Below are 14,753 nucleotides of genomic sequence, written 5' to 3'. Positions count from 1 at the left end.
AAACTTTCTCAGTAGATGATAGAATAGATGACAGGGCACCATTGATCAAAGTCATATTTGTGCATAAAAGTGTTTCACAAACTAGAATTCGTTAAGATTAAGAAACACACACATTGTAAATACATCATCGTCACAGATGTAGACATTTTCTTTGGTCATCGTATCAGTGTGACTAAATCTATACCAGGGGGCCTCAATCTTTGAGATCGCGAGCACATCAGGCAGAAAGTGACAGGACCAAAACCATCGTACTAATTATTATCAAAATAAAATAGATTCAACGTGAAAATGTTATTATAATTCTTGGTCATTATTATTGAAGAAGAAAACAACGAATTTTACATTAGATTTATTTAAAAAAATATACATATATTATTTATGTAGGTACTTGGTTAAAAATAGAATATTGTGATTAATATTTAAATTATGTTAGTATGACCTTTGACAGTGCATTTCATAGACATCTCACAGTTTGTGGTATATGACGATGTCTGCTTCTTCTTTCTATCTGATAGAAAAAAGAAACTAACGCTAAAACCTATAAGTTACACGTAGCTTAATTTGTGATTTTCCACTTGGTAGTTTATAGAATTCAGGGATTGAGACAACATAATGCATCATTCAATCTAGTTGAAATGGACCAACCATAACATAACCCACTTGCCTAATTGCAATGAAATTTTTTTCCAATTAAGTACTATTTTTTCTAATAAGATAATTACAAGCATCCAATTACTTCAGGAGAAATAATGATATTCACATTTCGTATTAGGAATTTTGAAGGCAGCTTGATTTTTGAATCAAATAATAAAATTGTATGTGTGGTTGTTTTGGTAACAAGTTATTTTCTTCTATTAGCAGTGCTAAAACCATTCACATCACAGTCCTGGTTTGAAGTATGTTGCTTTATTTACATTACTATGTCTACATTTCTCCGTATTTTACGTGATTATTCATTTTATAAAGAATGGTCAATGTATTGATTTTAGATAGGTAGGTACCTACATAAAATTGAATGTTTCATAACTATTTATAATTAAATTTTATCAGTATTCAAATGTCTGCTTTAATGTCAAATTGAAACTAAATTTAATTAAATACCTACCATCTTTTTATTTCTATGAAGTGATTTTGGCAATATGTAGATCATTTACCAATGTAAATTAATTGAATTAATTTGAAATTATAGTGAAATACCACTTAGAATGTAAAATTACTTGTAGCTGACTCAATCGAGGCCCTTTTTGTTTCAATTTCATACATTTAGGTAACATTTTCTATAGAAGGTTTTTCTTCAGTTCTTTTCCTAGGTATTATTGTCAAAGAGATTGGACATCAACATAATGTTTTGACAGTGCGGCGATAAAAAATATTTCAGAACCATTTTCACACGTGTTGGAAAAATCTTGGTGCTTTTTACTGGTGCTCCGCCGTCTTTATCTGTCAGTCGCCATTTTGGAATTCAGTTATCTTTTTGTCATCGAATTATAGTACGCGGTCCAAGTCATTTGAGTATTTCGGCAAAAATTATAGGACGTGTTGAAAATGTAAGTTTTTTGTTTGTCACATAAACATAACGGAGAATTCGAAAAATTCCGATGCCCTGCTTTATTTAAATATCTCTTACGACCGAAAAATGCTAACGCCGGCCCCCGTCAATAACTATTATGTTAGAGTACCTATACAACGCAAGACTACGTCCATAGACTAATATCGCACACTGAGATCTTATATTTTTTATATTATATAGGATTTACTTACTATGTCCCTTGCTTCACGTTATTACGATTTGCTGTGATTGAAGTATGAACATTTTACGGAACTTTAAACATCGACAATATAGACAACTTTTTAAAGCAATGGGGTATATTCGCACAACCGGCGAATTCAACTAATTCCATTTTTCAAAATTGTAGTATTTTTGACGTACTATACTTTTTTAATAGTACGCGAACCAAAATGTACTATAATTATAGTTCGGTTGGCAACACTGCGCCCACTGACAGGCGGTGGCGGAGAACCAGTAAAAAGACCCAAAATCTTAAATAATACAATTCATGTAAATAACTAAGGTATAAAGAATATTTAAATAATTACATATTACCAATGACGTATTTCATAATCGACGTCGTTGCATATTACCCATTAAAATTACGTTCAACTCGCCTATGATTACATTTTCTGATTCTTTTGTCTATGATTACAAGAATTTTAATAGATAATATGTGAAAATTAGTCTATGGTATCTTGGCTTCTTTACTGTCATAAAACTCATAAACACTTAAGTGTCAAATAATTGATTTGGTATTATTTTCTCGGCGTTAGTGAATTAATTTTAATCATGAGGAAAATATTATCAACCTGATCGACGATAGCTATATTATTATTTAAAATATTTACAAGTTTTGAGACAAGGCATACGTTTAAAAATGGAAAAGGAGGAAGGTGTATGTCGTCTATGTATGGATACATCAAAAGTTACTTCTATTTTTAAAGTGCAAGAGGGAATTCGATTAGATGTCAAAGCTATGGCATGCACACATGTTAAGGTATCATTAAATAATCATCTAATAATGTAGGTAGTAACTCAGAACTGTAATATCATTATATAGTTAATCATTCTATTTACTCTGACCCTACATCTATATTCTGACAGTTATTATATCTTACTATTAATAAAATATAATTGTACAATCATTTCGATATCTTATATAGGTATTAGGTTAATTGCTGGATATAAGTTTTAGTTTCACAATATTGTATCTGTTTAGACCTAGAGCATATCAATGGACAGGAATCACGCATGGTTTTGTATTGTGTGACATACTCAACACGGATACGGTCAGATGCCTATAATATAACTTATTGCAAATTTATTTCCATGAACAGAAAATGTCACAGTACAAAAGTCCATGCGATTTTCGTTTACGGATAACCTTCTGGTTCCAATATAGTTTAATTAAAAATTTAAGATTTTACATGTCACTATATTTTGATTGAAAAGAATTACTGGAACTAATAAGAGCTCTTTTTTCTTTAGATAACACGAGATGATAATCTTCCTTCATCAATATGCCATCAGTGTGAATCGAAATTGCAAAAATTTTATGAATTCAAAGTAAAATGTGAAGAAACTGAAAGGAAACTGATAGAAGCTACCAAGACACATTTGTTCGCCAACAAAGAAATTAAAAAGGAACCGGGGGTCACTGAGATTATAATTGAAGATGAAGGAATGGCGGTTAAAACCGAAATTGACAGAATCAAATCTGAAGATGAATGCTCCAATGACGGTGTGGATTCAAATTTTGAATTATTGACTCCTTTGAATTGTAAACCGGAGAAAGCTCATAAATGCAAAGAAGCACTGAGCAAACCCATCACTAAGTTCGCTATTCGTAGGAGAGGAAGGAAAATAAACGAGAACATTGACAGTAGCAATAAACTTGGTAAGCATCGTAAACTCGGCAAAATCAATATATCGCATGAATTATTACGAAATACGACTACGTTAAAGCAACTGAAGGAGAGGATCTGGAAATCGGAAACATTTTTTGATAAATTACAAAAGCCGGCTAAACCATTTCAATGCGAATTTTGCGGAAGATTCTTTAAACTGAAATCCGTCTTAAAGAAACATTGCCTGACACATTCCGATGAGAAATTATTTGGATGCCCGATTTGTCCAAAACGGTATACACGAGCCGAGCACAGAGTCGTTCACATGCGGTCGCACACGGGGAGTAGACCTTACATCTGCGAAATATGCGCAAGATCGTTTACGAAGAATCAGGACTTATCACGGCATATGAGAATACACAGTGACGAAAAGAAATACCCGTGTCCGAGATGCGATAGAAAATTTAAACGTTCGGCGGACATTCACACGCACATGCGAACTCATACCGGTGTGAGACCATATACCTGCAAGCTGTGTTCCAAAAGCTATACCTCACATAGTGGGTTGCGAAAACACAACAGGACTAAATGTAAATCTTCCGAATCCGACAATATCAGTGTGCCTGCCTAGTTTATTTTTAATACACTACGTGATGCATTGATACACCTTATTATTTTGTTACATTCGAAAGCCTGTTTAAGTTTAAGCCAATCAAATAATTAATATATTTTCATTAATAGTTGTTGCCATTTTACTGATATAAAATAAATGTGGTATTAGTTCCGACGTGAACAAAAGCAAATGATATTTCTTATCCAAATATTTATACACGGGCGGTGCGACTGATGCAACCATACTTTTCGTGAAAATCAACAAAGATCTAACACATCTTGCATGCAAATTTTTAACAAATCGTATACCATGTAATCACATTACTTTCCCAATATGTTTACACATTCAAAGAGTAATGCCAAATGGGAAAACTTTTGATTGGCTTGTTTATTCCAAATCTGTGAATATTGTTTTTGCTGTTATTTATTCTGATTGAGCCCACTACAATTTGGTAAGGAAGGATTTGACAACTGGAACCGTTTATCAACATTTCTCTAAGTTTACAAAACATCTCGTGAGCAACTGGAATGAGTGTCAAGAAACGCTTCTTCTTGTCACATTTCCTATCGAAGATCAGCTATCATCTGATACGGCGATTTTCACTTTATCATCTGCTACATGAAAAAGCTCAGTGGACCTGCACTCATACCAATCACGGGGGTCTTAAGTCACGAAATGCAGTGTCATCCTCTGATATGTTTATAGTGACATGGGAATGCTGTGCTCTTGTCATCTCGTCATATGACCCCTGGTTTTGATACTATGCAGAACCAGAGAAGAAAACACCTACCACCAAATAAAATTGTTTTTCCTAACTTAAATGTTAGTAAACACCCACGATGGCCGCGCGGCTTAAGCGTTGGCCTATAGCGCCGTGGGTCCCAGGTTCGAATCCTGGGTTTGGCAAGTACACATGAATTGTTTTTCAGTTTGTGTATGAGTCAGAGTATGGACCTAATAGGTTGAGCAAGTGGCTGACATCCATTTCTCGTAAAAAACAAAATCTGTTAATACAAACCTCCACTCTGGTCAGACCATGGTCGGAAAAAAAAAATGTTAGTGATTCCATGTCATTCATCATCGAGGGTGCGATCCAGAAATCTTGCACAAACTAGTATATTTGATAGGGCCACCCATAGAGGTATTAAATAAAAAGAGAGGCAAGGAATCGGGACACTCATACAACTGACTGAAGCAAGCCAACAATAACCGACAACTTACAAGAAATAGTGACGTGATAAAAAAAATGCAGGGCATCACGGAGGATTTGCTTTGGTCATTATAACGTACCCATATAATATAATGTTAACGTGGAAATTTTGCCGCAAATTGATTACCAGCCTGCCTCACCATACTTGCCTGCTTCACCATACTTTCATATAACCTGCCGCCCCTAAACTTATAATACTCAAATTCATTGTGCTTTTTACAAACTGAGTGAGATTCTTGTACCACATGTCAAAAAAGAAGATAAACAATTATTTCTGTTCTTTCAGTGTATGGATATTTGGCACTACTTCACCGTGGATTTCACATGTGCGCCACTGATTCAATTTAACATAGTTTTTCAGTTCTAGGAATAATGAATGATAACTTCATTGGGTTGGTAATTATCTTGTTCTAGTTAGAAATAAAATATAATAATTTTGTATTGTATGAACATATATTTTTATAAAATTTCATGGACATTGATTACATAACATAGGTGTAAGTAGATTCATTTTGAATCAAACTTTCGTTTCATACGCACATGACAATCTATATACAGCAGTGGCGAAGGGTGGAGGTAGGCTGTTAAGATTCGCTATAAATAGTGCACACTAAATTTTTTTAGTCATGTATTTGTTTTTATTGAACTAAGACTACAATTTATAGATGGTGTTAGTTAGTTTTTAAAAATCAATTAAACCATGTCTAAACGAAACCATAATAGTTTTGGTCTAATTTGGGCAATACAACAAAATTGTGCACACTTTTTCATTCATAGTTATTTGTTTTCGTTGGATTAAAAATACATATTACACATATTGTTGATTATTTTTTTTAATGCATTAAGCCCTGACTTAACCAAACTATAATAAATAAAAAACATTATTCTATTTATAAAATATTCAAAGTTATGTATGATTTAATTGCATAATTTTAGATATTTTATAGATAAACATGTATTTTTGGACTATTGGCTATTATGGCTTGGTTTCTCAGCGTTTAATTGAATTTTAACAACTAACCAACACTATCTGTAAATTGTAGTCTTATTTCAATGAAAACAAATATGTATGTCTGAAAAAGTTTAATGTGCACTGTTTATGGCAGATCTTAACAGCCTACCTCCACCCTTCGCCACTGATATACAGACCACAGAAATAGGTACTTGCTTAATTAAAAATTGTGAGGTGAATGAATTATTTCAATCACAAATCTAGATTTATATTTTTCATTCTTTGAGATATATCGTTGCCATTTTCTTTCTTGTTTGCGATTCTCGACCCAAATTGTATAGCTCTTTTTTTAAGAAATGCTGCAGATTTCAGACCCAAATGAAAAGCTGCCAGTCGTAGAAGCATTTTATCACCAATTCCTTGTTCACACTTCTCACTTGGGATACACCTGAGGATACAGAATAAAAATATATCATTAAATCCTTCAATTAAGGTTGCAGCTGTGAAACCCCTGTGATAATAAGACATCCCAATTTGATATGATATTAAAGTAAATGATCTGCAAAAACTATTGGTGTGCAAACATCAACATAAAAAAATTAAAGCCTTACATATTAAGCTGCGTATCCACTACGTTCGCGAACGAGTAGCGGAACGCGAACCTGTAAACGCTCAAATGAAGACGTGCTTTGCGAACACAGTCGCTCCGCAATGTTTATCTGAATGTTAAGCGAACATGTCGGCTAAATTAATGGCAAGTGCTTCTTTCATATTCATCCATTATTTGATAGAAACAGGGATAATGATGTTCTACTATTGGACCCAAAATCTCAAGAATTGAGCTGGCATTACAGAAATATTATGCGAATTTCGAACATAAAAAAATTAAAGCCTTACATATTAAGCTGCGTATCCACTACGTTCGCGAACGAGTAGCGGAACGCGAACCTGTAAATGCTCAAATGAAGACGTGCTTTGCGAACACAGTCGCTCCGCAATGTTTATCTGAATGTTAAGCGAACATGTCGGCTAAATTAATGGCAAGTGCTTCTTTCATATTCATCCATTATTTGATAGAAACAGGGATAATGATGTTCTACTATTGGACACAAAATCTCAAGAATTGAGCTGGCATTACAGAAATATTATGCGAATTTCTTCATAAAAATTTGAGCATCTGCTCAGTTTGTAGCACCATCAATCCAAATAAAAGATAATCAATTCCGAAAGGCTATATCGGCTCAAGCTTTAAGATTTTTAGTCACCAGTAATAGTTTTACCAGTCTGAAATATTTGTTTGAAATTTGTCCCTGGTGCTTGTAAGGCTATTATCTGTATATTGAATGACAAAATTCAGGTATGTATTAGCGTCTAGAGGATTTCACAATACCATATTGTTTTGATATAGTTTGATGAGAGCTAAAAATTTTTTTCCGACCACTCCATTACGAATTATAGTCACAGTCTTACACGAATATGACGTATACACTATCCCAATCCTGAGCACCTGAATTATCATACTTACAATATTTCCATGGCAGTTTACACCAAGCTTATCATTACGATCACAAAAAATATACATATTGTATTACACATGAGAGGAATTAAAAAAATATACATACTTATATATTATATAAATAATATATCAATGGCATGTGGTAGTGGCGAAGGGTGGAGGTAGGCTATGGAGATTCGACATAATTAGGGCACACTATAGTTTGTTAGTCATACTTATTACTGTTTTCATTGAACTAAGAATATAAATTGCAGATGGAATTGGTTAGTTTTTAAAATTCAAATGAACCCTACGTAGACCAGACCGTAATAGTAGAGTAGAGATAAACTGTGGAGATCTGACAAAAATAATCCACACTTTTAAATCATACTTATTTGTTTTCATTGAACTAAGAATAAAAATAACAGATGGTTTCTAAAATTCGATTAAACCAAGCCATAATAGATATTAGATAAAATATATAAAGTTGTGTATGATTTAACAGTATAATCTTGTATATTTTCTAGATAGAAGAATATTTTTTATCTAATATCTATTATGGTTTGATTTAAGCAGGGTTTAATTAAATCTTATACACTAACCAACACCATCTGCAATTTGTATTCTTAGTTCAATGAAAACAAATATGTTATGTCGGATCTACACAGCCTTCGCCACTGGCATGTGGTCTTTTGAGATTGGGCATGCTCTTTTGAATCCTACAACAGATTTAAAAAAAAATGTCGCATTGACGTTACTTACTGTCCAAGTAATGGGCTGCATTGCTGTTTGCAAACCATGAAAAAGATGCTTTCAAAGAGCATGTTAAACACCAGTATGTAATTAAATTTATTGGTTTTAAGGATACTTATACTATTATATGAATAGCTTGGAATAATAATTAGGGCGTGTATGAACCGCACGTCACTCATTTATAATATATGAACACTACAGTTAAAAGTAATAGATTTTGAATTATCAGAATATTACACACCTATCCCAAGGTTTTAAACTTAGAACATATTTAACAAAGTTTTCATCTAGATAAGGCATTCTCGGCTGCCGGCCATGGTGTCCAATTATTCGATCGTCCCTTGCGAGATTACGCGATGCAATTCTTTGCCAATCCATTTGCAGTTCATTTTCAAGGCCAACCCATCCTCCCCGTTTAAATGCCCTTCTATGTCTAGTGTATCCACCAAAGAGTTCATCGGCAGCCATTCCTGTCAAGACAACCTGAGGGAAGATGGAAATTTGAACCGTTGTTATTCAAGAGCAGTTAAAGACATCAGGTATGTAAAGAAATTAACATTATTTTGATTGACCGATAAGTCATGGACACCCTTCAAATATAAAAAAAATTATATTATCCTGTGAGTTTTTGCACTCAAAGTCCACCATTATATGGCTGACAAAAAGTCAATTGGTAGTCAGCTCTAACAAATGAACTCATATAATTTTTGAATTGAAGGGCGCTGGGAAAAAATGGTGTTGATGTAGTATGCCATCTATGAGCATTGACTCTTGCTGTATGTAAAAAAATCTGTTTTAAAATTCACTATGACTATTGTTTATCCAGCTATATTTCGATAAATATCTTGAGGTAGAATAAAGTGTAAGGTAAAGTAAAGGTTAGACAGCGACCTAGAGTTGATAAATAATTTATGAAGAGGATTCCTAGATTTTGATTTATTAATCAACAAAAGTTTAAATATAACTTTGTTGACATTGTTTTATCTGGTGGGCTTTAATTGTAATTTAGTAAAAATATTCACCCGGCAAGTCGATGCATAGGATTCAGTCTTTCCTTGAGCAGCAAACCACAACGCAGAACCGAGACTTTCATCAAGTATGGTTTGATTCGGATATACTAAATCTCCTATAATGTCCATTTGTTTCTCCCGCAATTCCTTAAGGGTAATATTGATTTCTAATAGATTCCATCTCCTATAAGAAAAAGAAGATGATTTCATACAAAACGATCATATTTCCTCTATTATGTATTGCTTGTAGATAGCTATAAAACCTTACCTACTAGGAAAGAGTTTGTTTAACTCTTGAAATGATTGCTTCGCTGTTATTCTATCTGGTACTTCAAAATTATCACCTACGGTCCGTTCAAATGCTACATTAAACAAATCTATAAATTGGTCAGGAGGTAAATGTTTATGAACTAAAGCAGCAATAACAGTACAGTCCAAGCCTCCTGAAAACAAGATCCCGACAGTGGAATGATTTTCACATTTCACTAAAGTTTTTACGCATTTCATACAATATCCCGATTGTGTATCGATTCTAACATTAATACTATTGGATAAATGTTGAATCAGCAAATGAACCTTTTCAATTATCGACGGTTCTAATAAAACATTTTCAAAAAACTTTATTGGACTCATATTTTCTGCTAATTTTTCTATTCTTTCCAAAATGATTGAATCCTGAAAATAATATAAAATTGTCATAGTTATTAACATATTATTAGGTAATTAACAAATAAATACTATTGAATGATGTTACTTCATAGAAAATGAATTTTAATTCTAACTGAAGAGTTTTGTATTGTCCTAGGAATCAGTTTTAGCGACCCAGGTTTTTCCATTCGATATCTTCAGACTTCACGTATGAACATAGAATATGATATAAATTATACAACTGACAAAAGATTAAAGTTTGTTATTGTTTATATACCTGTCTTGTGTAACTGGCCCTGAGACATTCCTAGTAATAAAAAAATACTAATGTTTCACATACAAACATACAGTCCTGTGATATGCCCGATTAAGGCCAGGCGTGGTTTGCTGGGGTCATTAATGTTTATCAAAATTAACACGTGATTAAAAGATTCCAAAAATCCCACACAAGAACAAGTATTAGAAAATTTTCAACATCATATAGTAATTCTTTTTTTTTCTTTCTTTCGACCATGTCCGATCCTAATACGATCATATGGGCCTCCACACAGAGTGGAGGTTTGTATTGACAGATTTTTGTTTTTTATAGTAATGAGCTTACTTTAATTATTAAATTGATACTATTGCTAAGTGATTACATACTACTTTACATCTCATACCTAGTTAGGTATGATAATGTAAATCTGTGCACATTTGTAATAATATGCCTGCATGTTTATGTTTCACATTATTCTATGTTAGTCTTCTTACTTTCGGTTTGAAGAAATTTTAAAGCACACTATCCTTTTCGCCGCAAATATTTTGACATCATGTAAATGAGAAAAACGTGGCATTTCCTATAAAAATATAGTATGCACAATTTTCATGAAAATAATTACTTACTTATTAGATAGGTATAGTATACGTTTTATAACTTTGAACTTTTTACTATACTGATACGCCTATTTGCCTGATAACCTCGCATAATACATATTATGTGTAAAAAATATAATTTTCGAATATATTATATCATTTTCATCCTAGAGCCGGCGTGCAAAGTTATGAAGCATCTTGTCTTCGTATCATAATAATTTGATGATTTCATATTTTTAGACGAGTTAATGATCCTCGCACACATTGTAAAAATTAGAGGGAAGTTTGCTTTAAGCAGGGTTTAATTAAACCTTAAAAACTAACCAACACCATCAGAATTTGTATTTTTAGTTCAATATAAGTATGTCTGACAAAGTTTAGTGTGCACTGTTTATGTTGGATCTGAACAGTCTACCCCCACCCTTCGCCACTGGTATACATACTATGCCCAAAGCCGAGACTCGGATTACCAAAATCGATTCCTGTGGAATAATAAAAACTCTTGTCAACAATTAGAATTTAGAATCATTAGGTAATCAATATTAGATTTTTTAAATAAATCAATAGAAAATGATTACTTCTTCATTAATCGGAGTTGTAGAGTATATGAATTCTTCTGATTTTACAGTTTCCTTTAAGGATACAAACCAGCTCTCCAATGTTTGTTTCTCAAAAGACTCATTTGATGACTCTGTCCACAAATATCTGTGCAATGTATAATTTCCCAGATCGAGAGCGTATATATTTCTAGGAGGCAGCTCTACGGCATTTACATAATTTCTACCTAAAAAAATACACATCATACATTATAATATAATTGTTTATAATATTGACATATAGGAATAATGCTTCAAAGGTTACCATACTTGTGGTCGGTGGGTCAGGTTCGAATCCCACCAACCGAGTAGAATTCACAAATGGGTTTTTTTATTTAATTAATATATGATTTTTATAAAAAGTCTGTTGAGAAATTGAAGTGGCAAATTATCTTTTTATACTATTAAATCTTATGTGTTTATAATAAATTCTTACCCAGAACACTGCTGAAAATCCAATCATATTGACCTTTGTAAATAAGTAAACTGTGTCTTCCCAATCGGTCTCTACAAAAATACAATTTTTTATTTGTTTTATCCAAGTAAACTATAGCGAACGGCCCTTCTAGAGATCTTAATACTTCTAGGATATAGATTTCTGCATCCAATGATGATTCCTACAAATAAAAGAGGGAATGGGACAACTGGACGCCAGGACAATTGGACGCCGCACTGTCATAGATACGTAAACAGAACGTAGACGAGGAATTTTAATCAGTTTCTATCTACTACTTCGTAGTTTTAATTCATTTTGCTCAAGAGCTTTGTCAAGACATAATTTTTTTTTTATTGCGGATTGAAAATTACCATGCCTAAGGCTTTATATAAAAATAAAAAACTCTTATTTCGTTGGAACTTAAACATATGCACGATTAAATCATTATTTACGTGTGCATATTTAAATTCTCACTAACTATTAAATCATAATATATTAATTTAAATATAATTATTCTTAATTAATCTATTTATTTTCGAATTGCGTGGCGTCCAGTTGTCCCGGTGCCAAATCGTCCTAGACCCATAAAAGATTACCTACTTCAGGCACTTATCATATTATTTAATATGTAAATTTACTATAATTTTTCGAAAATATTTAAGTGTGCTTTTTTTGTTATACCTACCTACCAGACGGACAAAACCAATAACATTAACACCTATTTAAGATTTGAGTATGCCACATAAGCAGTGCATGGCAAATATCCACAGACATTGAAGATGTCAGAAGGGGAAACCTGGATCACTAAACCCAAATATTTTGTAATGATACATAACTCTTATTAATCAGAATTTATATTAATTAAGTATAGCAACCAATATTAACATGCATTCATGTATGTGTACACCAATAAAATACAAAATCTTATTATTGTTTGAAAAAAATAGGGGTGTAAAATATGTCAAGTTTCTTATTAAACTTTAAGAAAAGATAATATGTCAAGTAAGTGTAATATTTTCATAACAATTCCTGTATTGGAATGCAATTTTTAATTTTTCCATGTTCTACGCTCCAGTTAATTTCGAGCACCGAGTAAGTGTCAGGTGTATGTTTAAAAAGTGTCTAAACCAGAGTTCCTGAAAACAACTCGAATTGAATAAAACAAAACTTAAATCAATTACTTAGAACAATATTTTGTTTTACAAAACATGATAAGGCATTCATGACAATTATCATAAAATCACTGCTGGATGAAGACTCCTCTAAGCAGTCTTAACTAATTCCATTTCTGTCATTCCTGTGCCTAAGTTTCCATTGTATTTCAGCATAATTTGTATTTTGTCAATCCATCTACCTGTCGGGATGTTTTCCACCTCTTATGTACCTCTGGATGACTATATTTGTCTGGGGATTGTTTCTTTTACTCGACTATAACTTCTACGAGTACAGTTGGAAACCCATCACATTAGTAATCCATACGAATGAAGACTTACCGGCGTAGAACTGAGTCGCATCAATAACTCCTCTGTATCAGAATGATTTTTGTTCCAACTTTGATTATATATATCTCCATTCATAAGTAGTGCACCTTTTGAAGACAAAGCCGGCTGAATTGTCGGCATCGGCCCCTGCATCCACAATGTGCTTCCGCTCATTTCTATTACAAAATCATTTGTCTGCGGTGAAACATCGTGACCAGCTCCGATCTGCGTGTCATATTCGTTCCAAACGTAGTCGTGACCATTATAATGTAGCAATTTAACACTGGCGGTGTCGGGTCCCCGGGATTGCAGAAGATTGAAAAGTTTGGGATCCTAGAAATAGTTGAAATTTTGTGTGAAATACTTCTTGCAGGTGCACTGAAATGATCGTAATATAAGTATGTGTACATACTGTATCAAAATGAGACTGAATTGAGTGACCCCGCGACTGACAGCCATGTATTTTACAAAAAATCCCACACATTTTAAAAATGACAAACGCCTAAACAAAAAGTGACAACCGCACGCACAATAATTATTTTTGAATGTCAAAGTCAAACAATAAACAATAAACAAAACTATTTTGAAAAGTGACATTGATCATAGATAATAACTGTACCTCAGAGGCAGACGGATGCAAATCCAAATAGCCAATTGTTCAGGAGAGCCAAAAAACAATTTTTATTTTTAACGAATACTCATAACTTCTAAGAAAATATACATAGAATGATCATTATTTTTTTTATTCTAATTCAATTAAAGAACTTCTGGAATATATAAGAAAGGAATGAATATAATACAATTTTATATCTAAAAAAAATAAAATAAAAAACGTAGGAATAAGGTACAGAATTAATATTATACGTAGGTACATTGAATTCATGGCTACCACCACCACCCTACAAGACTAGGTTCAAATAATTATTCATTCCAATATTTTTTTATGAAAAAAAACAAAATGCTGAAAAAGAAAGTTGATAAATGCACAAATAAATAATTTCAACATCAATCAACTTTATGTGTTTATGAATCGTAAAAATATTATTTTTGAATGAAACCAAATATTTTAGATTTTTGTAAAGTAGCCGGTAGGTAGGTTATAATTATATTGAAATTTAATCGGCAACGTTGCATTATGTATTGACAGATCAGTGTTGCCAACCGTACTATAATTATAGTATTTGTACTATAATTTTGGTCCGCGTACTATGTACGATATAAAATAGGTATAGTACGCCCAAAATACTATAATTTTGAAAATCGTACTATAATTTTATATAAAAGTACTATAATTCTGCATTTGCCATT

General features: G+C 32.6%; 2 protein-coding genes across 3 annotated transcripts; one reads left to right on the top strand and one right to left on the bottom strand.

Moving 5' to 3' along the window:
* Nucleotides 1-2,258: 2,258 nt before the first annotated feature.
* On the top strand, nt 2,259-5,670 carry LOC147066377 (uncharacterized). The gene is made up of 2 exons (XM_085956192.1): nt 2,259-2,549; nt 3,041-5,670. Exons 1-2 carry the CDS (start codon nt 2,430-2,432, stop codon nt 4,028-4,030), a joined length of 1,110 nt encoding a protein of 369 aa, XP_085812318.1. The 5' UTR covers nt 2,259-2,429; the 3' UTR covers nt 4,031-5,670.
* Nucleotides 5,661-13,995, bottom strand: LOC147066376 (asparagine synthetase domain-containing protein CG17486). Of its 2 annotated transcripts, XM_085956191.1 has the most exons (9): nt 13,858-13,995; nt 13,458-13,778; nt 11,965-12,145; nt 11,511-11,716; nt 9,701-10,107; nt 9,445-9,616; nt 8,664-8,905; nt 6,387-6,622; nt 5,661-5,803 (listed from the first exon to the last, which is right to left on the bottom strand). In XM_085956191.1, exons 1-8 carry the CDS (start codon nt 13,927-13,929, stop codon nt 6,427-6,429), a joined length of 1,797 nt encoding a protein of 598 aa, XP_085812317.1. In that variant the 5' UTR covers nt 13,930-13,995; the 3' UTR covers nt 5,661-5,803; nt 6,387-6,426. The 2 variants fall into 2 exon arrangements, with proteins under 2 accessions (XP_085812317.1, XP_085812316.1); XM_085956190.1 differs by lacking the exon at nt 5,661-5,803 and having other exon boundaries at nt 6,284-6,622.
* Nucleotides 13,996-14,753: the final 758 nt, after the last annotated feature.

This window comes from Rhyacophila brunnea, unplaced genomic scaffold, assembly GCF_057557595.1.
Source record: "Rhyacophila brunnea isolate RB1 unplaced genomic scaffold, BYU_Rbru_1.0 scaffold_5, whole genome shotgun sequence".
In the NCBI taxonomy this organism is placed as follows: Eukaryota; Metazoa; Arthropoda; class Insecta; order Trichoptera; family Rhyacophilidae; genus Rhyacophila; species Rhyacophila brunnea.
The sequence above is the reverse complement of the archived record's forward strand: the minus strand, read 5'-3'. Positions and strand labels throughout refer to the sequence as shown.